Source organism: Sinocyclocheilus grahami, unplaced genomic scaffold, assembly GCF_001515645.1.
Source record: "Sinocyclocheilus grahami isolate Dianchi unplaced genomic scaffold, SAMN03320097.WGS_v1.1 scaffold134.1, whole genome shotgun sequence".
Classification (NCBI taxonomy): domain Eukaryota; kingdom Metazoa; phylum Chordata; class Actinopteri; order Cypriniformes; family Cyprinidae; genus Sinocyclocheilus; species Sinocyclocheilus grahami.
This window is the reverse complement of record NW_015505313.1, coordinates 344,399-371,927: the sequence shown is the minus strand read 5'-3', so window position 1 is coordinate 371,927 and position 27,529 is coordinate 344,399. Positions and strand designations below refer to the sequence as shown.

Here is a 27,529-nt window from a genome sequence, read left to right as displayed (position 1 = left end):
ATGGTGCATATATTTAGCAACATGCCCCTCTCTACAGTTTATTTTTCAGCTGACTAATGAGTTTATGGACACCAAAGATGTTTTTCTGAGGTAAATGTGACGTTGCATGGCATTGTTTACAAGACGTTATATTGACGTCTTTGCGCGGCTGAAACACTGATTGAGCGATTGCATGAGACAGGATACGGATTGTAAAGTTGCACTCTTTCTTTTAACTTACCTTCGGATGTTTAGTCATGTTTATTTTGTGCTGAAACTGGTATTAATGTGGAGGAAATGATCAGTTCACGTGCACCTCGCGCTGCCGCGTCTGCTGAACTGAGGCACTACAGCGATCTGTCACTCCACATTAAACAGTGCCAAAACGGCATTTATTGTTTGAATACTGCAATACAATGGACAGACTTTGAAATCTGAGACTATGTTTCTTATTAAAAGTACCAAAGCACAATGCTTATTGCGATATATTGAATGGGAGGTGTGCTATTCCATCCATTAACTGAAAACAGACTAGACTATTAGATTCTTGGGATTTAAGAATCGATATCGTTCCGTAAAAATAAGAATCGATTAAAGGTCCCATATTAGGTTTAATGTCTCATCTGAAGGACAGTGCTTTTTGACAGTATAGTCCATCACTATACTGGGGCATTAAGACCCACACCCCCTGCTGGCCTCACTAGCACCTCTTCCAGCAGCAACCTAGTTTTCCCAGGATGTCTCCCATCCAGGTACTGACCAGGCTCAACCCTGCTTAGCTTCAGCGGGCAACCAGTCTTGGGCTGCAGAGTGATATGGCTGCTGGCATGCTTGAATGATGACAGAATTTTCATTTCTAGGTAAACTATTGCTTTAAGGACCTTTCTGCTGCCAAATATTACTTCCAAATACATCACCTCCTTAAGAGAGACCCCCTTCCGAAAATAAAAAATGCAGATATATACTATTTTCATATTTATATTTACAGTACAATCTCTAGACCCATTTAAAATTTGTAGAAAAGCATGACACTATGTAAAATCACATAACTTTCTTTAATTTTGACACTGTACTGAAGCCAAAATAAATTCAAATATTTTGGCTTTGTCATCACAGGAATAAATTACATTTTAGATATATTAAAGGGGTCATATGATGCGGTTTCAAATTTTTTTATTACAAGCTCTTGGTGCATAAAGAAGATCTGTAAAGTTGCAAAGACTAAAGTCTCAAATCCAAAGAGATATTCTTTATAAAATTTAAGAGTCAGCCAATGCCTACCTAAAACGGCTCGTTCTAACACGCCCCCACATATCTACATCACTATGTGGGAAGATTTGCATAACGCCGCCCAAATGTTCACCCAAAGAAAGAAGGCATAACTTTTATTCTCGCTGTAGTATTGTTGTTGCCGCTGCCATGTCGTGAAGGCACTGTGTGATTCGTTGTGAAAGCGAAACTACTTTGTTTGGCCTTCCAAAAGAGGACGATATCTGCTTCGTCATGCCTGGAGCTGATCCGTGCTGGTTGCTGAGGAAATACAACAACTTTGCGCTGTGAATCGCCGGATCGGCTTTCACCATGGACGAAGCGGAGTCCAGCCCGGGGTCATCACATGAGGTTGCTGCAAGCCCTCCGGACGCTCCTTCATCGAATCCCCCGGCCTCTGCTCACTCTAGCCCTCCGGCCATTCCTCACTTTATCCCTGTCTCTGCTCACTCTAGGCCGCCGTGTGTGACGCTGTGTTTCATTTTGAGAGTAGACTAAAATGCCGGCTGTTCTTACTCAAAGACTATAAGTACATCTTTTATATTTAAAGAGTTTTTATATTTTATATATTTAAAGCAAGTTTTTTGGGCAGTGTAGAGTAGCACTTGTTGTTTGTCATTTCTCCGATCACAAATGCAGACATGGTTTTATGTTTACACGGCGCGATGCAACGCAACGCGTACACAGACAGTATAGGTCCTTATAATCCATAATTATGTCTCCACTGGATGCAACGAATGCCTCGTTTATAATGGGTTTTCATGTTTTTGAATCATCGCTCCGGCCTGACAGGGCATCATCACAATATGGTAAGGGGCGTAACATTTCCGTCACACGCTTGAGGTATTCGTCCAATCACAACACACTGGATAGCTGGCCAATCACAGCACACCACGCTTTTTTAGAACGATGAGCTTTGTAAAAATCGACATATCTATACGGGGCATAGAGGAGAAACAATAATGTACAGTATGTGGAAAATAATGTGTTTTTTGAACCTTAAACCGCATAAACACATTTCATTACACCAAATACACAAAATAATGTTCTTTTTAGCAACATCATATGACCCCTTTAAAACAGAAAAAAGTCATCTTAAATAGTAATATTTCACAATATTGCTGTTTGTACTGTATTTTTGATTAAATAAATGCTTGGTGATGCTTGGTGATGCTTTTATGCTTGGTGAGCATAAAAGGAAATCTTACCAAGTCCAAAATTTTTAATGGTAATGTTAACGTTTTTCTACCCATTATTAGAATAATCTCACATGTGTAACCCTGGAAGAAAAAAATCACTTGAACAGCACTTTTTGGAGTAAGTATTAAATTAAAATATCTGAAAATATCCAAATAATAAGCAAATAATTTTAAAATACTTTTACATTTAACTTTGACACTCTGACTCATCCCTACTCTCTCCTTCTATCTTATGGTGCAATGATGTTTCAGCTCTGTCTAATTCTAAGCTGGACCTTGTTAAGTCAGATAACCTGTTGCTATGGTAACTCTGATCCAGGCTTGTCTCCTAGAGAGTGTTTAATTTAAGATGGAAGGCATTAGACAGACGCTGCTCTGCTCAAAGAAGCAACAGGTATTCATGTGACTGAAAATTAGCATTAAATAGGGCTTACTATTCATCTATCACATGAATTAAGAATGTGAGATCAATGTATTCAATGCTTTGCAAAGAAAAACAGACATCCTCAGGGAAAAGTGAGGAAATCTATTCCTTTATTTATTAATTACCTTGTCATGTGTTGACATGTCTGGCTTCTTTTTTTGCCTCTGGATATCAGCATTGGCATGCATGAACATGTATAAGATACTGGGTACTCAACCTAGGTCAGACTCTAATTAGACCCATGAATCTAGTGCACACAAATACAAAGCATTCTTTTTATACAAAGGCTTTGATTGGATATTGTATCACACACAAACTCCGAACCTCCATTATATATTACAGACCCTGTGTTAAAGGTGACAAATTTCAATACAGCAATGCAAAGTAGTTTTTCATCCTTATGTATTGTCATTAACCATCTGATTTTGTGATACTGGACTATGTATTCTTGGCTTATCAACACAAAACAATATAAAAATGGTAATAAAACGCGATAAACTTTTGATAATTCATGCTTTAAATTAGTAAACAGACATCATTTGTCACACAGATGCTCATACGAACCCATACTATAAACAACAACAACAACAACAACAAAAAAACAAAGCAAAAATGTATTTGTATGCATTTTTTAAAGCTATTTAATCATTTAACAATGATTTAATACACTGCAATTTCACCCTGAGGCCCCTAATGGGTCCTGGGCCCCTGGTTGACAATCCCTGAGCTAAAGAAATATTGAGTAAATAAATAAAATAAAAAGGCATACTGTAGTGACAGAGGCCAAAAGAGTCTTAAGAAGGTTTTGTTGACAGATTACGATTACTTTAGATTACTTTAAAACCATGTTCTGATGCATAGTGCAAAATGAGACAAGAAACATCAAACAAGGAAATCAAACAGGTTCAATTTCGATTTCATGTTGATTTTTGCATGCCTCAAGACCAAATCCCTTTTCAAGGGTGCAAAGACTTACAAGGAGAAAACAGACACAAAAAGGCTGTTGTTTTGCAAGCATGAGCTGCTGACAGATACAGCAGTAAAAAACCTCAGGCTCTGAGTTCAACTCTCAAGCCCTATCTCCGTCTGTCAGCCAAAGCTGAGAGAATTGCATACAAACATGAGTTTATGGTGTGTTTTGATCAATTCAGAAAACTCAAATCACTAGTGTACATGATCAGGCAATAAAGGCAGAACGTTTACTCAGACATCAGTCAGTTCACAGCTGTTGGATACTCAAGGGAAAGTGTTTCATAAAACAGCCTATATTACAGCAGCACTCAAGCAATAAAAAGGAGCACCTGATAATATACATAAATAACTGTAAATTAAACCCACATCCTCACACAGACGGAGGAGTTTCCCCTTAAGAGGTCACCAGCTGTCAAACTTTAAGAAAGGTGAGACAGCACTTAACATTTAGAGGGAATGTGTGTAGATTATGTGAAGACTAATATTATTAAAACAACTGATTCTGTGCCTACCCACAAATTAACATGCCAGTGTTCATGATACACATACCTATAAATGCACAAAACTATCCAGCAGGAATTGATGCAGCAAAGTTTTGAATTGCTGAGTGTGGATGCAGGAGGGAAGATATTGATGTGTTTGAGAAGCGGGATAAAGAAATGACTCCTGCAAAATGCAAATAGCTAAAGATAAAATAAAGGTTACTCAAATGTATTTCATGTTTTTAAGGTACAGAACGTTATTTGTGTTATATATCTATTGAGCAAAAAAAATAAATGTTTTACAGGTGCAGGGTTGGATATTCTCAATGTTTTTCAATTGTGGGTGGCAGCAAGGGAAAGCAGCTTCCTTCGTCTGCTGTGACAAATGCAACAAGGTGAGGACTGAAGCATTGTGTGTGCATAGAGGGGATTGGAAAAAAATAGCCTATGGCACCAGAGCAAGACAGAATCTTATGGGAGAGGGACTAAAAATATGCGTAGACCTCTATACTCTCAGGATAAAAAAAGGAACAAATGCTGTCCCTGGTGGTTTTTCCAGTATCTTTTCAAAAGTTACTGTACTATTGTTACCATTCAGGTACTAATATGTAAACCTTGGTTATTATAATTAACTAAGACTAAAACTATATATAAAACTATTTTTAATGACTAATTTAATGAAATCTTTATTTCAGGTTTAGTTTTAGTGAGTACATCAAGATAAACTAAAAAACACAACAACATTTTTTAAATAAAATGAAAATGGAAAATATAAAAATAAAAACTAATTCAAAATATCAATAAAAAGATGTTTAGATACTTAATACTGTATGCACCTTTTAGGGGGGTACAAAATGTACTATTTGAAAACTATTTGGGCACCAATGAAAGCACCTTTTTTCCTAAGAGAGTGTACCTGTGGGCTTTTCTGGGACAAAAACGTGAAAACTGTGCAGGAGCGGTTCTCTGTTACATTTTTTTTGTAGAAGCAGGCCAGAATCTTGCAGGAGCGAGACAAAAAAAAATGCATCCCACGTAGTTCTCCACTATGCATTTTATACACTGACTAGTCATTAGGTTATCTGAGTGAGCAGTGGGTATTAATAGAGCCCTGAATAATCCACCAGACTGATTCCGTACAATCTTAAGAAAGCAGTGACTGGCAAAATCTGCTCCTACAGCGTCTTTACACTGACAAACTGCAGCTGTCATGACAATCAGCATGTGTCTTATCTTCTGTCCGCTGTGCATGCAAATCAACATTTGTATGTGATCTGCTGTTGCTTGTAATTGTGTCTCTATGTAAACACACAATATATCTGAAGCTTGCTGGGGATTATATGCAATTTAAAAACAGTTCTATATAGGCAAATTTAGCCATAATGTACTACCTCATAACGGTATGAGGGGTTGTGGGGGTGTCAAGTTTATATATATATATCAGAACATGAGAGAATTGCTATATTCTTACAGACAAAAACAGGCAAAAAGAAGAGGGAGGAATTCAAGCCCGACACACTGAGGGTCAGACCTGCCGAATTAATCTATATTATTAGCCAAGGGCCCTTTATGATGGCCCCATTGGCTGCCAGCACAAAATGATACATAAACACCCTATGTAGATTACAGATTTATGATTATTATCTTATCTAAGTGATTTCAGTAATCACAGCCTTTCATTAAAATAGAATAGAAAGATACATATACAGAAGATAAATATCAGAATGAGCGTGGTTGATTATACCTATTCACTCTTTTTACAAAAATGTTATCATAAACCATTTCAATCATTGCTTTAACATGAACAGCACTAAGAAGGTTCAAATAGTGGAACACTAGGCTGTACAGAACTTCTATGTTGCAATAGGTTGCAATAGTTGTATTTATACCTATTGTAATGCCTAAGAAAATGAATTTGTTTATCAGTCTCCTCAGGGTACAGGGACTCTGGCAACACATAATTTTTTCTTATGAAATATTAATTAGAATTTATTTGACTCAAATCTCCTATTAATACTCATAGAGAGCAATACACTAAACTGGATCAGTTTGAAGTTATAAAATCATGTTTTCCCAACAGTAAAATACCATAGAGAAGAGTATCCACTTCACACTTTTTCTCAAATGATCTTTGCTCACCCAGAAACTTTTATTGGCTGTTAGTTCTGAATAAGACATTAAAATGCACAAAGTAGACTGTGAACTCTACACCTCCGAGTGCCATTGCAATGTCTAAATAGACAGTGGGTGTGTAAAGCTAATGTGTAGAGGCAGGGATAGTTCTCTGCATAATTTCACTGGCTCTCCCTATCTCCTTGGTTTGGAGGTAATAACAGATTTCAGACACGAGAATAAAAACCAGATAAAAACAGTGGTTTAAAAAATTGCTTAAATAGATACTCTTGACTGACCAATTTGTGGTTTGAAAAATTGGATCCAGCTGTCGTGGTGAATAAAGAAAGCTCTTTATTACTGTAATTGCAAGACACTCTGACAAAGAGAGCCAAAATATCCCAGTGGGTGAGATACATATTCATGCAAATGCATCACATCAGTTAGATATGCACATTGAATGTCAAGCAAACAGTTCTGTAAATATCAGATCTCTCATTTAGTCTTTAAAATACTATTTTGAAACATTTCTGATTCGACTTTCAATGTTATTTTGCGGTTTGTCCACATGAAAGCTGAAGTGTCACGTTTTTTACAAAATGAAAGGACATTTAAGTATTCCTTTATGAATGTGACATATTTATGATTGATATACAATAGGACACTTAAAGCTAAATATTAGCAATGAAACACAACAACTTGCCCATTCACTCTCTCAAGGATATGACTTGATTATATAGGATGCCATGTGCTAATGTGTTTGAGAGGTTGATTTTCTTTGAAAGTAGGGGTTAAAAAGTCTCCACTAACTCCGGTACCATCCAAACCAACCAACTGTCTCTTTGTCACATACTGTACACATACCCGCACATTTAGCTGAATCAAATCCAAAATCAGGTGGGAACAAAATGGGGTACAGCGGGTGTTACTAGCATTTAGTTCAGGTGTGAACAGTGTAACCTGCACATTCCCTAAGTAGGAAGAATTGAACGCAAGCTCCAGTGATTCTGAGTGTATGGCTCTCTGTTCACCTGCTGTGAAAACTAATTAAATCACCTGTTTCTCAATCAATAAACACCATCTAAACCACAGCCTGAGCCTGCATTATGTTTCATAATAGCAATTTGAATGCCTTTTAAATAAGACTGACTCATTTAAGCCTTCTTAAAAAGAACACTTAAAGGACTTGGCCTTTGTTGGTCTATATACGCCACACAGAAAACATTTATAAATATACATTTTAAGTATATGCTGTACTGTATGTTGTGCAGTTAATATATATATATATTTTAATCCTTCAATTGCCAAAATACACAAAAAAATAAATTAATTATCTCGAAATAAAATCTTTACAACAATTTTTATATTATTTTGGGTAATATAAATAAACATATTTAGATTGAAAATATACTTGAAATAATGGCTAAACTAAATTTGAGAAAATAAGTAACAAAACATAAAAAAACTACATTAAACAATATATTTTTTTGCGAATTTCTTCAAAAATATTTTTAAAATATGAATTTTTCATATAGCCAGCATAAAAAATCTCACAGCACTCCTAACAGCTACTGTAACAGGTTCAGTATTAGGAAGTACCCTGAGTAGGGGTGTCGCGATATACCGGTATTGACGATAACCGTGATATTCAAATCATGACATATCGACATAGTGTTAATTTAGGGTGTGACGATATACCGGTATTGGTGATAACCATGATATTTAAAATGAACAGGACACTTATGTTAACACGACATGCAAATGGCCTACTCCAGCGCCAGTACCTGGTTGACCTCCCAGGTGGCAGTATTGCACCTTAACACTGACACCTGTCACACAAGACTCCAAGAAGAACCAATAGTATCCATGCTGCGGGGTCTGCAGATGAATACATCTCAGAAGAACCATGTTCAATATTATCCAGACAGTAAGTTGCCATTATTTTACTAGTCATTGAATGGGAAATGTTACATTAACCTGTTAACAGCGGTTTCCTGTTTTCATATATTTAAATAAAAGGGTGATTCTTTTAATAAGTACTGCGTTTTCTTTACTCGTCTAATTTTTGTATTTGTATTTGCAATCAGGTCATGGCCAATACTGCCTTTGTGTAGCAATTGATTTCTTCGTTCAAATCTATTACACGACTAAAACTGATCTAGAAAAACTGAGCGACCACATTAAACTCTGTAAAATGTAAAGTTGGTCGCAGTGCCACGCACTTAATACCTCATCTGCGGTCATTCTGGGTGCACATTAATAATGAATTAGAAGCGCGTTAACTGCATGACTTCATTGGCGCCGGTGTTGTGCCGAATTCTGCACCCCTGCCAGATTATGCACCCCCTCGTTGAAGTCGCTACCTGATTGCCTAATCCCAACCCCACCCTAATCCTAACCCCTCCCCCACACCTACTCCTAAACCTACGTAGGGGGTGCATAATCTGGCAGGTGCAAATTTCGGCACTACACCGGCGCAACTATTGGTTAAAGAGATTAAAATACGGGTACGCAAGTTAACAGGTTAAAGTATCAGATTTGATGTTAATATTTATTCATTATACTGTTGAATTTGACAGTATTTTCTCTCTTGTTATTTCATAGGGAGCTTCAAAGAAGACAGAAAGCCAGAGTCTCAGGTCAGCTGTGACCTGAAGAAGAAGAAGAAGAAGAAGAAATGAAAATGCATGTGCTCTGTGTTTATCAGTATCCTTATGTTCATTGGGTAAACAGAAAAACTAAATAAACAAAGTAAAAATTTATTTGGCTGATTCCCTAAGGTTTCTATAGATCTCGCGATATATCGATATCGTGAAATCTTTTGGACACAATAACCGTGGTGTGAAAAATCTAATATCATGACAGCCCTAACCCTGAGACTAGAGACCTACTGAGACAGCTTTCCCCAAGAGGTTGCAACTTAGTCCCTTCAATTACTGTAAATCATTTTGGATGGAAAGTGTAATCTAAATGGGAAGTTACTAAACAACCTTAAAAGGCTTAGCCATTAGCATTGTACATTGTAAATGATACCCATCAATGCTGGATGGAGTTGATTATCTGTGTTTACATACATGCATGCTGGAGAGTGATGGGAAAAAGAAGACGACACCATGATCAAAGCCTGTATTTTCCAATCACTCCTGCCTCCATTAGTTTGATGAATGAGGCGAATCCACCTCCCAGACAGGGCCAAAGTCCTGAAAAATGATGCAATTACATGTCTTTGAATAGAGGGGGAGAGGGAGAGAGAGGGAGAAAGAATAAGAGAGAGAGGATGTGTCATTGTGGACATTTCACAAAGAATGAGAATGGAACATTCACTCGTTTTCTTTCTCTATTAAACGCCTTTGTGTTGGAATCTGTCATACGATTCTACAGGGAGAACGTCTCGGTTACGTATGTAACCCTCGTTCCCTGAAGGAGGGAACGGAGACGTCACGTCGGAGGACCGACGAAATTGGGATCTCGCTTAGAGGGACCAATCTACTTCGAGTGTAAACTAAACGAGCCAATGCACATTGGCATGCGATTATTGCATCCAGCTGCTGCTGATCACCCCCCTCGTTGAAGTCGCTACCTGATTGCCTAATCCCAACCCCACCCTAATCCTAACCCCTCCCCCACACCTACTCCTAAACCTACGTAGGGGGTGCATAATCTGGCAGGTGCAAATTTCGGCACTACACCGGCGCAACTATTGGTTAAAGAGATTAAAATACGGGTACGCAAGTTAACAGGTTAAAGTATCAGATTTGATGTTAATATTTATTCATTATACTGTTGAATTTGACAGTATTTTCTCTCTTGTTATTTCATAGGGAGCTTCAAAGAAGACAGAAAGCCAGAGTCTCAGGTCAGCTGTGACCTGAAGAAGAAGAAGAAGAAGAAGAAATGAAAATGCATGTGCTCTGTGTTTATCAGTATCCTTATGTTCATTGGGTAAACAGAAAAACTAAATAAACAAAGTAAAAATTTATTTGGCTGATTCCCTAAGGTTTCTATAGATCTCGCGATATATCGATATCGTGAAATCTTTTGGACACAATAACCGTGGTGTGAAAAATCTAATATCATGACAGCCCTAACCCTGAGACTAGAGACCTACTGAGACAGCTTTCCCCAAGAGGTTGCAACTTAGTCCCTTCAATTACTGTAAATCATTTTGGATGGAAAGTGTAATCTAAATGGGAAGTTACTAAACAACCTTAAAAGGCTTAGCCATTAGCATTGTACATTGTAAATGATACCCATCAATGCTGGATGGAGTTGATTATCTGTGTTTACATACATGCATGCTGGAGAGTGATGGGAAAAAGAAGACGACACCATGATCAAAGCCTGTATTTTCCAATCACTCCTGCCTCCATTAGTTTGATGAATGAGGCGAATCCACCTCCCAGACAGGGCCAAAGTCCTGAAAAATGATGCAATTACATGTCTTTGAATAGAGGGGGAGAGGGAGAGAGAGGGAGAAAGAATAAGAGAGAGAGGATGTGTCATTGTGGACATTTCACAAAGAATGAGAATGGAACATTCACTCGTTTTCTTTCTCTATTAAACGCCTTTGTGTTGGAATCTGTCATACGATTCTACAGGGAGAACGTCTCGGTTACGTATGTAACCCTCGTTCCCTGAAGGAGTACAGAGGTGTTACACTATAATACAACAACAAATTATTCTCACTCCCAGGAGTCGAAAAATATCTTCCTTTAGATGCAGATGCAGCCTTATTTAAATAGTGACCTCGTCTTCTGCAATGTGCATATGCTTAAGTTTCATTTGTCTTTCAACCATATGGAAGTTAATATTCTGTTTATTTAAATAAAAATTGTTCTGATTAGGGTTGCTGGGCTGAAGCACCAGCATCTCAGCAGCTCACTTCAGATGCAGGCAGGCTACCTACACTGAATACTCTAAATAATTATCTTTTGTTAAGACTTGCTAAATGTTCTTGATCTTGACATTGATTTGAGTGCTTGCATGAGTAGCATCCTGTTTATGAAAATGTGCTTAAGGGAAAAGTGGAAACTTGCTGCATTTTCTGTGATTTTGTATAGTTTTGCTTACTCTAAAGTTCAAGTATGGCCATGTTAAACAAACTTAAATGAGCATAAAAAAGTTTTATAAATCACTAAGCATTAAATATTTAAAGGACTGAATAACTCAGCTTGCGGTATGAGTAAATTACAAAATTGATTTTATTAAATCAATCCCCTAACTATGATCTTAAAATAAAAAGTGGAATGTTTTAAAGCCAAAATATTTTTTTTAATCTTATTTGACTTTTTTCTGTTTTGTTGGATTTATGCTTTACAAGACAATCTTTTCCAATGTGGTAAGAAAATTAAGCTTAATTCAAGATGCTGTATTTTCTCTGAAAATAAGTCTTAATACTTAACACAATTTTAATTTCAAATCTTTTTTAAGTGGAATATGTTGCATGTTTTCCCCCTTGAATAACTAACTTTCACTTTAAGAATGTTTAAGATTTTTTTTTTGTTTTGTATTGTTTTTTTTTACTGGAAAATGACTTGAAAAAAGTTTGACTTTTGTTTGATCCACTATCTCTACCACTACTCTATAGTATAGATAGAACTGAAAAAGCACAGACAATTTTTTTTTTCATTGCATTGCTAACCATGTCTTCATTTATTAGACTTACTAATATGAACAAATTGCCACCTTTTGCCTTTAAACGTACTTAAAATTAAAGTATACCAACACATAAAGCAGAAATTTAGCAGTGAACCTGAGGTTTCAAAGACCTTGGTGCAATTTTTAATTCAGATACTTTTGTCAAGTCACAGTAAAAGACTTCATCATAAAAATATCAGAGATTTTGTTCTCTTAACTGTCTATAAAAACACCAAGGTCTTTGTACAGCAAGGTCTCCAGGATGCTGTCATCCAATTTACTACTACACATTTTCACATTTTATGTTCTTACTCACCTGATGGCATTAAAAATGGGTTAACATACTGGCAAAAAAACATGTACCTTAAAATGCATTTAAGTCATTTTGAATGAAAACTGCCAAAATGCTAAAACATTGTGCTAAATAAAATATCTCAAGGTATCCGGTTCTACAGTGACTTGTAAATCATTTTGTGGTTGTGCTCCCCACCTCTTCCAGAACTACCTGTTTAGGATTCAGACCCTTTGTTCCTGCATGTACTATGCATTAATTGAAGAACTGAGGCCAGAGGCCATCCCCATTATATAGTTGACAGTAGACTGGGCCTTCTGTGTGGCAGCTCTCTCATTGTTTGGCAGAGCTTTGGACGGCTTGCTGTGGAATAGCGGAGACTACGACCCACGGCCTGCACTCATGCTAGACCTGCCCTCGGGATCTCATGTCTTATTGTGCCACTATTAGTCTGCAGATACATGTATCTCTCTCAGCACTACCCTTAGTGTGTGCCAATACGATCTTTCGCTAATGATGCTTTTTGTTCCACCTCGTTTCTGCTCCAGAGCACCCTCAGGTTCACCGTCGATTAATTAGTCCCGTCAATCCACCCCCTTCCCGACATCAACATTACCTTTTTTTACTTCATGCATTCCATCCTAGCTACGTTCACATTCATGCCTGCCTTCACTCGCTCTTGCGTTCTGTCTAATTTGGGTTTTGATTGCAACCTGTCTTTCCGAGCAAATTATATTCTTGTCGCAAGTATAGTACGAATAAAATCAAAGTGAACTGGAATGAAATTGGTTTAAATGAGCAACATGCAGCAAACATGCAGAATACATAACACTGCATCATCAAAGCAAGCACACAGTAATATTAGTTTACAAATTACAGCAATTTGCCTCAGAATTGGTTCATGTACATATTGATCTGACAGCTTGCCTTTGTCTAAAATCCTCGATAAAATATTTATTCTGATTCTTTTCCAGGATTGCATTTGAAGGAAAATGCCACATTTGCATACCCAAAGCACTTCAGATCTTCTTAGCTCTCCGGCTCCAGATCAGCTGATCTCGGAGTTTTGTATCTCATCGCATTCGGAAACACATCGAGATCTCAATGGCTGAATCTCAGTGCTGCAATGGTAATGGCTTTACAATTAGATACAGTTTAAGGGAAACTAATTAATATTGCTCTTTTTTCATATAAATCTACATGTTGCTTTAAACAAAGGAACTGTTATATACATCTACATCTAGTTTGTTTAATGTAACATCTCTATATAAGGTGAAATGTTCATATGATAGTTTAGAGAATATATAATGTAGTCTACTGGCTTTCACAGAAAACATCCTCCTATTTACCATAATTCAAATGAAAATCAAATCCTACTTCATACAAAATATAATCTATTTGTTCTGAGAAGCAGAGTGAAAGAGAAATTGTGAATTTTTTGAAAGTTTTTCTGTTTTCCTGTCGTGCACATGGTCAAGTTTAGAGGTCAGTGTAAAATAGTTTTCTGATTGCTCCCATTATATCTGTCAGTGTGTTCCTTCAGCCATTGCCATACAAAAGAGAGAAAGAGACATTCAGAAGAATGAAAGAGGAAAAGAACTATAGAGCTATAGGAGAGTCTGGGAAGTCATACACATCCCTCATGTCCAATCAATTCATGTCTGAATGCAGGTCTGGAAGTCTCAAACCATTCTATACCAGAGACACAAATGAGATTTACCAGAAGTGCACCAACAATGTGCTGCCAGCTCTCATTGAGTGTATTAAAAGACACTTCCCTCCTCTTTCTTTCTTGAGCACAATTACAGTAAAGAGGAATGGCAGCTTTTATGGATCAGCTGTTCACTGGGGTTGTTGATCGTAAGAGTTGGCATTCTTGTTGTATGAACTAGAACAATGGGTTCAATATGGTAGAACAATAATTGCGCAAGTGTTTTTACTTCAAGGGACAGTTTAACCAAAGATTAAAACTCAACCTTACAATGTTCCAAACCTGTTTGACTTACTTTCTTTTGTTGAACATTTGGGAAGAACACTGGGGACTCATTCTATTGCATGGATGTCAATAAGGTCTAATATTGTTTGGAAAAACAGACTCTCAAAAAAAATGTTTTCAATAAATGTTCACTCTCATTCCAAAGGATAGAGCATGTACATGCAATAATTAGCATAAAGCACGTTCAGATCATCTCTGCATTTCAAAACCACCTCACCTGTACAGCCATTCATCGATCTATCTTCATTTTTAGATATACAAATATATTTTCATTTCAAACTATAAATCAACATTAGTATTATTAAAAAACACAAATTAATATTGAGAAAAGTAATTGAAATAAACATTTCCATTTGAGACATTTAATATTTCAGGAGTCTGATTTTTGCATACAGTACAAAAATCAATGTTGTTTTGAGCTTTAATATATTTCATCCTAAATTAACACAGTTCAAGTTTCACAAATAATAATTTCTGCATTCAATTTTAAAAACATTTCTATAAACACAGTAGGTACAGTAAATGAGACTTTGAGGAAAAACAAAACATAATTGATTTATTTTGATAACAAACACTAACCAAATGCTAAAAGTTCAAGTTAACAAGCAATCAACATGCTGTATATATGAATAAATACTGCTTGATTTTGCATGTCCGAAATACTCAGTAATAAATCCCTAATGGGCAACATATTATGCTAAATCAGGATATAAATAAACATACTAATGGTTAGCTGCAAAGTTAATCCTCTGCCCTTATATATAATACTCATCATTAAAAACCATTAATAACATTTAATTAAGAGATAATTAGACCTTTTTTGCACTCACACATTCAGAATATGCCTCTAAATAAAAATAAAAATTACAGGATTCCACTGAGTTTCATTATAATTTACTGAACTGAATTCTCGGGAAACAATTCATTTCTGAAGGGCTCTTAAATGTCCCTTGACGTTAAGCACTAACATAAGTAATAATCATCCATCACGCCGACGAGCTGCCAGATGTAACCTTTGCTGATTTTAATCTAACATCTTGCCACTTTCCATAACAATTTTTCCCCTTAGAGAAAGGTGTAAAACATTTCAAACTCTGGCTGTAAGTTAGTTAGTTGTTACAGTGCTTGTTGATTGACAGTTTGAATGAAAACACTGTCACAAGAGACAGCATTGTAATGAAGAGTGTGAACCCTGCACTCTGCCGTTTGATTAATTGGGTATGCGATTGCCTTCAGAGGTGCATTCTAAAACACATCTTGTATGAGCTTCCTGAGAGGTTGAGCTGTTCACGATTAAACTTGACCCTGCTGTGACTCAGCACCTTAAGATTAGCTGACTCATCCGTGCGGTACATCAAAGACATTCCATTTAGATTCTTCTAAGTGGTTCTGACACAAAAGAGCGGAAACCTGTACCATACGATCATTTCTTTTCTTAATCATTCAGGCATTCTGTGAGCGCACACCATGTAAAAACCTGTGAATACAATGTGAGCATTCAGTGTAGTATTCAGCAGACCCCCATCCATACAGGTTAACAGTAATGCTAAGCACATCAGAGTGCTGTCGGTGCTTGAGAGGTGATGCTGAGAGCAGCAGTGTTTTCAAAGTGATTCTGAAAGCTTTTCGAGTGTGTGAGGCAGCCTAAGGGTCATTTTTTTACTGTCACACTTTAGAACTATCACCTAACCACAGGAAACAGAGAATATGCAAGGAACACGGTCTTTGATGTTCTTATTGTGGTTAGAGAGAAATCGGGCGGCAAGGTGGAGGGTTGATTTAAAAAATGCAGGGAAAAAAGACAGAAAGAGGGAGAGAGAATATCCATTAGAACTGAAGAGAAAGTGTGAAGAAAGGCAGAAGTAGACAAGAAGGCGAGAAAGAGAGAAAAAAGGAAATTTTAAAGATGAATGAGGACAAGGGCAGTGATAGATAACACGCTGACAGGCTTAATTTGTCGCTGTGGTGGGGGGTCAGGGGTTCTGGAATGTAGGTTCTGTGTTTGTATGCTGTGTCCTAACTACTCTACGGACGGCAACCAAGAACCAGATGTAATTCAGAGCTAGTTCAATGTTTATAAAATACTCAAACCAAATGATTTACGAGATTCAGTTCCAAAGTCCCCATGAAATCAAAATGAAAGTTTTTTGGGTGTTAGTATCAATATGTTAGTCTTAAGGTTATCTATAAGGCAGTGTGCTCCAAAACAGTGACAAAATTAGCATTTAGAAGATATAAGCATTCAAAGCTTGCAGTTCGTCACTTCCGCCAAAACGGCTCAACGTTTTTTTTGACATCACATCGTACTTCAGCTTCTCATCAAACTTTCTGTCTAATCAAATGCTCTCTAGAATCCGAAGTGCCCACCCCTACACTATAAAATAGACACTGAAGCCGTGGCTGAAATCGGTCACTTGTCCACAGAATTAGTATTTTCTGGACAGTGAATGGCACGTAGTGCACTATATAGGGGACAAGGAACGATTCAAACAGTGTAAATATGCTTTCCATTGAGGAAAAAAAGAAGTCTGGTTTCGCGCTGTGTCACGCTAACCACTGCACCACACACACACACACTCTGCTCCGGTCCAGAGACACGATAGAACGGAGCGGATCACATGTGCGAGTCGGCGCAGACCACAAAATGTATCGGAGATATTTGAATTCTACACTGGATGCTATATTTTATAGCAATATGGATGAGATTGTGCTGGCATACCCTGTCAAATGCGGCTTTACGGAGCTCAACGGCTCTGTACGTCTCACTCTTAAAAATAAAGGTGCTTCACGATGCCATAGAAGAACCTTTTTGTCTAAATGGTTCCATAAAGAACCTTTAACATCTGAAGAACCTTTCTGTTTCACAAAAGGTTCTTTGTGGTGAAAGAAGGTTCTTCAGATTATAAAAAGGTAAGAAAGAGATGGTTCTTTAAAGAACCTTTGACTGAATGGTTCTTTGTGGAACCAAAAATGGTTCTTCTATGGCATCGCTTGAAGAACCTTTTGAAGCACCTTTATTTTTAAGAGTGTAGCCCAAGCTGTGATATAAACAAACGCTATTGGCTATTTTAAAAAGGGGCGGGGCTGCTTGATATGTCCCGCCCTGTCTTCCTGTTTCAGTTAAAATGACGTCAACACAGAGTAACGCTGCGTGTTTCTAAGCATTTCAGGGGACCTTTAAGCAGTGTGCTTAACCAAGAATATATGTATTTGTTAATTAATACCAAACCAGAACTGTTAAGTGGAATCTGAATCAGAAATTCCTTATGATTCCCATCCTTAGTCCTAGCATCTGTGAAAAGGTCACAGAAAAGACCAAATATTTACAGTGTTGACTGTGAAATCCCAAAGCATTAAGCTGAATATACAAGGCATCTGTCAGGGTGTAGAAACATGCAATCATCATTCTGTAAGTGATGGCTTTTATTTCAGAACCATGACAAGGACAGTTCAGGGTATGAGTGGTAATGACAGCTATAATCACAACTAGCAACATCACACCACACAGAGCTGCAAAATACAGAGTCCTAAGATATAATCACTTTCCATCTGAAACGTATCACCTGCTTGATTTTAAACAATACAGAAAATGTCACTGCATACAAACAAACTGCCAAGCTATGTTATGCAAAACCTTTTCTATGAAATTGGAATGATGCACTCTTGTATTTGAACAGTGTTGCAGTAGAATGCGGAATTAAATCACCACAGATGTCATCTCGTAGCGAAGGGAAAAAAAAGTCAACAACGAAAAATATCATTAGGTTTCGTGAATACCCAGCTGAATCTAGTCATGGTCCAGTAAACTGTGAGCTGAAATTTCATTTCACTGTTGGTTTGTGTATGTTTTCATTAATAACACACACATGCGTGCGCACACTTACACACACACACTGGGAGAGAAATTAGGAAAATATGAGTTTAGAGGAATATTACTTTCATTTAAGCTGTTTTATTTCCGGCCTCATTATGGCATCAACAAAGTATGAAATTTATTTTGCGAATATTATTTCTGCTGAGACTTCTTTGCCACTTTATGCTGAAGAATTTGCATGTTTAGATAAACAAAATAATAAAATCAAAAGCTCCTGTCCCAGGAGTCTCTTAATACTCTTGACACAAACAATGACTTGCAGACTGAACCACTTGATGAGCCTGAGACTCATTGGCATTCTGTGAGCATTTAATTGGTCTTACCCCACCCTCCCTTTTTTAATCAGCTCGTCCAGAGTGTTCATTGGTATTTTATGTGATTCTTTAACATACAACTGGATGTGGGTAATGATCTACGGTGTCTCATTAGGGCTTTTGATGGATATGAAGAGGATAGGTGCATATTTGTATGTGTTCATGTGTTTGTGCAGACAAGAGAGGGAAAAGCACTCACGTCATAATGAGAACAATATGATATGCTAGGTGTCTAATTGTGTTGTCCACAATTATCTTTATGTCTGCTATTAAAGTTAATAATTTCATAAGGGACACACATCCTAACACAACTTAAAATCCAAATGAGTTTGCAATGCGACCAGTGTTTGTCCGTGCAGAACTCATTGTACTCTTGTGAACACATGTCACAGACTGACATGGAAGAGAAGAAATTGTTAAACAAAGTTGTTATTTTTGTTTTCTTTGCACACAAAAAGTATTCTTGTAGCTTCATAAAATTACGGTTGAACCACTGATGTCACACGGACTATTTTAACGATGTCCTTACTACTTTTCTGGGCCTTGAATGTGGTAGTTGCGTTGCTGCCTATGCAGGGTCAGAAAGCTATCAAAAATATCTTAATTTGTGTTCCAAAGATGAACAAAGGTCTTGCAGGTTTGGAATGACACGAGGGTGAGTAATTAATGACAGAATTTTTATTTTTGGGTGTCCTAACCCTTTGAACTAGTGGCTAAGTTTATGCAACTGGTCCCTAGAATATTGCTAGATGGTTGTTTATATGACAAAATCAAAAGAGGCCACCCTCCAGGTCTCATACCCTAGTCGCTACATATGCATCATGTATGATCATTGCTTAGAAATGGACAAAGGCAAATGCACAGAAGTTTCAATTTTGGCTTCCACTGATTATGAAAACATGCCAGTCAAGCTAAAATATGACACATTACGTTACTTTCCTCCACAGTAGTGTGCCTTCTCGCCTCATTAAAAGCCCAAACTAATATTGCTTGATATTAAAAAAAGAGTTATTAAAAGCACATTTGATAGAGAACTCGGATGCCCCTGAGGTGGCTTTTTGTGCATGCTCTCTGAGACTAAGCTGAATCTACAGGCAAGCAAAGTACACTTTGGGCTTAGGTGTGCAAACCACACTGTTAAAAAAATATATTTTACAGGTTATTGTCTGTTTTTCATTTAATTTTTTTACAGAATTTCCCCTTTTTTTCATTATACGATGAAATACCTGTTGTTTTACAGATATTTTCTGTATTTTAAAGTTTCACCATTAAATTTACAGATACTATCTTGTATTCGGTATTACATAAATTTTCTGTTTTTTAAACTGAATTTTTCTACATTTTCACAGAGTAATGTGTAATTTTACATAAAATGTTATTTAATATTTATAGATTATTCCTTTAAAAATAGGGAAACTTTTTTGAACCACAAATCATTCAGTCAAAGTGTTTTTATTAGCCTACCATTGAAGATCGTTAATCGTGTGAGGGTTAAAGTGAGTTTTTTAAGGTCAAATAATAGTATTTGTACATTACAGTACATGTACTGTAAATGATGCATTGTTTCTTCTACTACTCTTTTGTACCTTGTCTTGCAAATAAATTCTAATTTTAATCATTATTTGGTCAATTATTTGTTTTCCGTGATGGTATAGGTAGGGTTATGCTGCATTCCAGACAACTTGGATTTAGAATATTTCCCACTTCAACCTGGAAATTATTTATGGAACGTCGCTCTTTTAATGTTTACAGATAGTTGTAATGTTTTAATGCTACTAATCATTAGTGACATTAATGTTTTAATGTTACCAAGTAGCCTACTTTTAATGTTACTAAATCCAGACGTTACTTCCGGGTTTGTGGTGGGAAATAATCCACATCCGAGTTGTCTGGAACGAAGAATTCGTTTTTTTTTTGGTTTGTTTTTTTGTTTTGGAACGCAGCATTAGTGTAATGTGTGTGTGTGTGTGTGTGTGTGTGTGTGTGTGTGTATGTGTGTGTGTGTGTGTGTGTGTGTGCTCAGTAGGCTATATCAGTAGGCTATAAGTTGCACCTTATTGATTATGAATATGAACGCAACATGGTAAATTGCAAGGTAGGTGCTTTTTCCCCCTTTCATATTCTCCTTTACATGTACATAGTCAATTTTATTAAGAAGTATACAGAATTTGGTCCTCCATTGTCACTGTCTTAATGCGTTAAGCGTTTTGTAATGGTTTTCTATGGGAAAACACTTAACTTGAAATTAAAAAGCGTTGCATTCCCATTCTGGGCGCATTTGCTCACCTACACATATTATGCGTGTATAAGTGCATATGTTAATCTTATAAGTAATAATATATATAATCTTTGTGTCCTAGGTAGTAATATGATGCAGCTAAGTCAAAGTAAATAATATAAATTTACTTTCTATAAATTTAGTTAAAATCACATGGTGGACCAAAACATCACTGTTAACCTTTCAGTGTTTAAAGGCAGGTTTATTTCAGTTAGACTGACTTCTTGACAGTTGATTTGGTTTAAAATAAGTCAGACTAACTGAAATAAGCCTGACTTATTTGGTAAACTAGTTTTATGAAACAGCCCCTTGCTCAGCTTCCAGATAATTGTTTCAGTGGAACATAGGCTGTAATGTGTGAATGTAATACAAAGTATTAAAACATTTTTTTTTTTGGTTTCAGGCCATGTGGAAAGACTGTGGAGATCTATAGCAGATAAGCATGGCAATTCAGGTGTGGAACATTATTAATATTATTTAAATCTGTAATCAGCATAGACAAGTGTTCTAATGCCATATGATAATACAACAAATTCTGTATTTTCTTTTCATGCAGCTCTTTCTTTCTTTCTTTCTTTCTTTCTTTCTTTCTTTCTTTCTTTCTTTCTTTCTTTCTTTCTTTCTTTGTTTGTGTATAATTTTCAGTTCCTATGTGGTAATGGGTAAATAAATAAACCAAAATCAGTGTAAAACAGTTGCATGAAAAGATGTCTGTGAATTTTATGAGGGGAAGCACTTTTAAAGAAATCTACAATATGTATTGTAACAACAGTCATTGTCATTTTAAGCAGAAGCCAAACTGGATGGATGTATCTTGTGTCCTTTCTATTTTCCACCTGTCTCTGCTTGTCCTGACAGGCCGACACACTCTATGTGAATCACATAGTCATGGTCATGGAAGAATCAGAGCATGGAGAACCTCCCTAAAAACACAGATAGCAGCTCTCTGAACCCAGCTGTTTATCTGACCGTGTCTCAGACCAGCAAATCACTGAGGAAATACACACATACACAAGACTTCCCCAAACAGACAAGGTTATTCAGATAAGAGTGAATTACTGCCCACAGGGCTTAGAGCAAGAGAAAGATGGCATGGTAAACTCATCTCCTCGACTGCTCAGAGTTCAATTGAGACTTTTTAGGCTATAGCAGAGAACTCCCAGGATGTTTTGCAGCTCTAAAGAATTCTGTCTCTCAGCTGTCACACTGCTAATCAGCAGAACAGCCTGGAAAATGCTGTCCAAACTAGCCCCAGAATCTCAATCTCAGTATTATTTCACTATTTTAGTGAGGACATCTCATAGATGCAATGGATTTTATATGGTATGATATTATTTGCTAACCTTAACCCTCACACAAACCTGTTGATATCAGTACATTTAAAGCAAAACATTATTCAATCATTCATTTAAACAAGACTTTCAAATTGTGAGGACCACAAGGCAAAGATTGCTATTGTTTTCACATAAAGCTACTTGTATACGACCATTCAAAAGTTTGGGGTCAGTATGAGTTTTATATGGTTTTGTAAATACATATATAGAGTCTCTTACACTCACCATCAAAAATACAGGAAAAACAGTTATTGTGAAATTTGATTACAATTTTACCTATCTATTTTAATATGTTTTAAAATGTAATAAAAAAAACAATATAGCTATAGTAAAGTATAGCTAAGTAAACCCAAACACATATACACCAATATACAGAAAAGACACACTATCAGCAGTTTGCTGAGCTGGAAATGTTTAATGTTTAAGATTTGTGAGTGGTGTAAAAGTAATCAGCACTGCACCTTACAATTCACGAGCAGATCAAAGTATGAATGATAAATGCTATTTATTTGCAATGCATACTCCATTTTTGATGCTGCTTCAAGTGGATTCTGCAATAAATTCATCAAAAAAAAAGTTATCACACAATAATAAAAAGCAAATTTAAGATTTTAAAATGTTCCCAGATCGACAGGGAAATATCCTGGAGGCCAAAAGGTCCAGACACAGATGATGGAGTGCACGAGTAATGTATGCAGACATATGCAGTTCTCACTTTCACAAGCATGAGCAGTTTTCAGCCCCCCCTTATCACTTTTACATTAAAAATGTAAATAAAATAAGTCTATAGGTTGGCAAAATTGTCCTGTAAAGGCTCCAGAAGTTTGGGACTGTACTAGCTGGAAGAGTCACTTTGTTACATCACTTGCTTGAGGGCCCCGCGGAATTGACCACAGCAGTGTGAGGGATTTAGATATAAACAACCTCTTGACACTCAATTGCAATCCCTCACATCCCTATCAGGATTCAAACCAACAACCTTACAAATGTGACCACAGTTGCAAATTCCTCACACTAATTTAAACATGATTCTCTCCTCCTTCAATCGTAAACTGTTCAGATCATTTTGTTGAGATTACAGCTAAACAGAATGCAATGCACAGGATGAGCCACTTTAGTTATTTTCCAGCCCATTTGGCACAACAGCCATGTGCCTCTTTAGCGAAAGCTTCCTTCAAAAATGACTTTTTTATTACTGAACAACAAACAAGACTATTCCACAGATCACACAACAAATCTTACTATCTAAAAAAGTAGGACATTCTGTAGACTTCTACTGTCCTTATATTAATTAACTAAAGCCAATCCTAACCCTAAGATAATAACTAAAAGATATAGAAAAAGAATATATATTATAATTATTATATGATACAATATTACATTTATAACATAAATACATATTTTATTTTTAGAAAATAATAGTAATATATATTGTAATATAATTATAATACACACACACACACACACACACACACACATATATATATATATATGAATAGTTAATTATAACTAGTTATGGTTAATTATTCATATTTCCTGTCGTTGAGCTAAATTCGCTACATACTGTATATTATATATGTCTCATATATTAATTTTTTATATCCAATAGAGTATATACTAAAAAAAATGTATTAAATAAAAAAAAATTGTATTATGCATTCCTAATAACATTATTCATTCCTAAATACATCCTTAATAAACTATAATATTTAAATATTTAATATTTAACTATACACGTATCGCTTCCGAACTGTTGTTACAATAACACGTACCTGGTGTATGAAGACCTGGGCAGTCCGGGGACTGAGCAGCAGGATGGCCCGTCTGAGCGTGTCCCGGTAACGGTTCAGCTCCTCCATCCTCATCGTGCTGAACAGAGTGGAAAAGACCTTTGTCACATTCTGGTCAACCTGCTGTAGAGACACGTCCAAACCCATTCGAGACGCCCGGTCCAGAAACCCACGCAGTCCCCGCACATCTGAAAGAGACCAAAAGATGACGGTTAAAAACCAAGACTCATGTGCAGAGAGCTAAAAACAGTATTTAAGAAGAAGCGCGAGATGAAAATAGATCAAATATAGACTAAATATTTGATTTGAGATCAGAGATTTCCAGAGAGAATAACATCCAACCTAATTGTAAATTTCGTTCAGGGAAATGATGTTGAAAGGGATAGTAAGATCTGTGAAAATATCTAATTTTGTTTCACAAGAAGAAATAAGGTCATATGGGTTTGGAACAACATGAGAGTGAGCAAATGAAGAGAGATTTTTTTTTATCAACTATCCATTTAACTTTTGAAAATTCTGTTACTTGCTCTCGAGATTTGAGGAGTCTAGGAGAAAGAATCCTGTTTTCTTGTTCCTTTGCACATCACGGCTGTCAAGTCACGTCGTGTTCAGTCTACTGAAGTGGCTTTTTGATGGCATAATCGTCTGGCATGGAGCTTTCTAACCACCTACTTGCCAAAAGGACACAAGAACCGTCCCCTAAAAGGGTCAAGACGTGAGAATGAGGCTTCAAGGTCTAATTAGCTATATAGACCAATTATAAAAATGCATGCATACTTCAACTTGACTGTGTTCATTTACGGTCTTCACTTTGAGCTGCAATTAAATTTTCATAGCATGACATTGAGGCAGTCAAAAAATGTTATGAAGAGCTATAACTTGTCTGCATCTTTTATATTTTCTTTTTTCTTGTAGTCACTGCTTGAAAACAGAAGAAACAGAATACTTTCAAGAACCTATCAAAGTAAAGAAGCAGAATAGTCTGATAAAAAGTATTATGAAGAGCAGAAAATGTTTAGCCCATCTACAGATAGCAGGGTGTTAACAGCAGCTTTATCTCCTCTGTAAACAAATCTAAATCAGTTTTTCAGTAGCAGCTGGTAGTTCTAAACTAGCTTCAAGACTCACGCTGCATCCAAATATACTTACTTCTATACTATATAAAATAAAATATTATTTCCACATTCATAGTAGACATCATCCTAGACAACCACTGCATCAGCTTAAGACCAAAGTGATGTTTTTAACATTATGTCTAAGACACATGGTTAAGTACAAAGATGACGATCTCCCTTTCTTTTTTTTCTAATTAATTGTTTTTTATTTTTTTATTTCAAGTCTCTTTTGCTTCAGGCATATATTTATTCAGACAACCACACAGTCCAGTTCTCAGGGTTACATTGCAACATGGGAAAGCTAATCAGGCATCCAGAATGATCAAACACCATTTTATTTTGTGCGTACGTGTGTACTTAATATACTTTATTATAACTCACCCGCTGTGCAATGTAGTTTACTATGAGCTACAAACAATTTCCATGACAACTGACCATCAAAACAGATTACTTGCCCCACACCGGCCTCAGTGTGCTTTCAAAACAACAACCAGCGAGAAAGTCTAATCTTTTGAGCATTTGCAAGGAAATAAAATACAAGTGGGTTTAAATATACTATTGAAAACCCTTTCAGCATAATTGGCAATAATCTAGTAAGATAGTAATTTTTTGTTTTGTTTTTGCATTTAAATTGTTCTTTTCTTAATCCAAAAGCCTGCAAGTCATCTTACTGCATATTAGCATTTAAACACACAGGCCTACCAAGAGGACAATGAAAAATGAAAACATGACAAATCATAAAATATATACGTATATAAATACTACTACTACTATGAATACGTTTTATTATTAGGTATAACATTTTTATATAATATTATTAAATAACTATTATTATTATTATAGAAAAAATCTAATAAAATAACAAGACATTTTTTCATGACGCAAGAACATGTCACGGTTATGGACTTTTGTTTCTTCGTTTAGTTCTGTTTTCCTTGTCTGTTTAGTTCCTTTAGGCCCTTGTTGTTCATTTGCTCATTAGTTGATTATTAGTTCATCTCCGTCACCTGTCCGCCCCTCGTTAGTTGCACTACTTAAGTTTCCCATTCAGTTTCATTCATTGGCAGGTATTTTTGTCCTGTGAAGCTTGTGTTGGAAGTTCCTCTTCTCTCTTGGATTGCCTGTTCTCCTATGGATTTGGAATAAACGACGGTTTGAACTTTTTTTTTCTTTGTCGTGGGCTTCAATTCATCGAGCACGTATTGGGACACATAGTGATGGCGAAGTGAAGCGTTCATCACAATTGTATTGGAAGAAGGTTCATTACTCAAAGCTTTTTAAAACGGTTTATGCTGTGGCTATCTAGTGGTCATAAAAATAAATAACACCTTCCAAAGTGTCGTTCCATTACAGCCAGTGGTTTCACATGTGGTTCTACAACTGTTTTTTTGTTTTATTAAATTTTATATACATGTTTGTCAAAGTCCTTTGTGTCGGTGTACTCGCACTAAAATAAATAAAACCTAAATTCATAAATTAAATCTATGATATGTTTTTTAACTCTGCCTCAGTCCTTAGACTGATATTTCATGGCCAAAGTTCATTTTTAAGCTCAATATATAAATTACGATAAAAAAACAATGCTAACACATAATATAATGTAAAGGAAACGGCGCTGAGGTTCGCTTCGTTTGAACCAGATACTGAAGCAGTCATGTGGTTTTCAGACGAATTAAGCTTCAGATGTCATAGATCACATGTTTTTCTCAAAATGAATCAAGCTGCTACAGTGCTTCAATGTGAAATGTGTTGTTTTTTTGATACAAGCTTCGAAGCTTCGGTGTTGAACGTAACATCACTAGTGACACATGTAACTTTTAGAAAATTTATTGGCAAACAGATTAATTAATATCTCAGCCAATGTGCTATAAAAAAACACTAATTGTTAAAATTAGAAAAGGAAAAAAGAAGGTTGAGAGAAATTGAGGAATTTTTAAGAAGCTCCATGAATTTAACCTACAGGTGATTGAGTGGCACTATATTTAGTGATGTTAGCAGTGCTTCAGTAGACATTCAGTATTCACTAGTACTGAGACGTAGCACATAATAATTTCAAGTAGCTGTCATTTCTGTAGAAGAGTCAGAATTTTGACCATTTAAGAGCAGGACTAAAGCATGCTTTCTACATTAACAGCGCAATTGCGAATGCAAGGCCAGATATAGCCTTGGTGCTATTAGCGAAGAAGTCCAGTTAATGGAAAATGTTACTTCACACACTGCTTTAAGCTGATGAATGAACTTCAGCAAATACATCAGGAGGAATTGATTTTGAACCTTTTGAATAAGCTTAACATATGTAACTAAGTCAAAATATATTTGCAGGAATTAAATATTATGAACCTAAACAGATTTGAAATCAATTTATATGTCCAAAAATGGTATCAGGTTCTATGCGAATATGAAAATATATGCACATGCTACAGTATATGCTGAAACACACTTTATAAATGAATAACTACGCA

The 27,529-nt window shown here is 36.2% G+C and overlaps 1 protein-coding gene across 3 annotated transcripts in view; it reads right to left on the bottom strand.

Moving 5' to 3' along the window:
• grid1a (glutamate receptor, ionotropic, delta 1a) overlaps positions 1-27,529 on the bottom strand; it is a 309,894-nt gene that overhangs the window by 87,049 nt on the left and 195,316 nt on the right. For all 3 annotated transcript variants that reach the window (XM_016279802.1, XM_016279803.1, XM_016279804.1), the window contains exon 4: positions 23,935-24,140. In XM_016279802.1, coding sequence (XP_016135288.1) covers positions 23,935-24,140 — 206 coding nt within the window. The remainder of the gene's footprint in view (positions 1-23,934; positions 24,141-27,529) is intronic.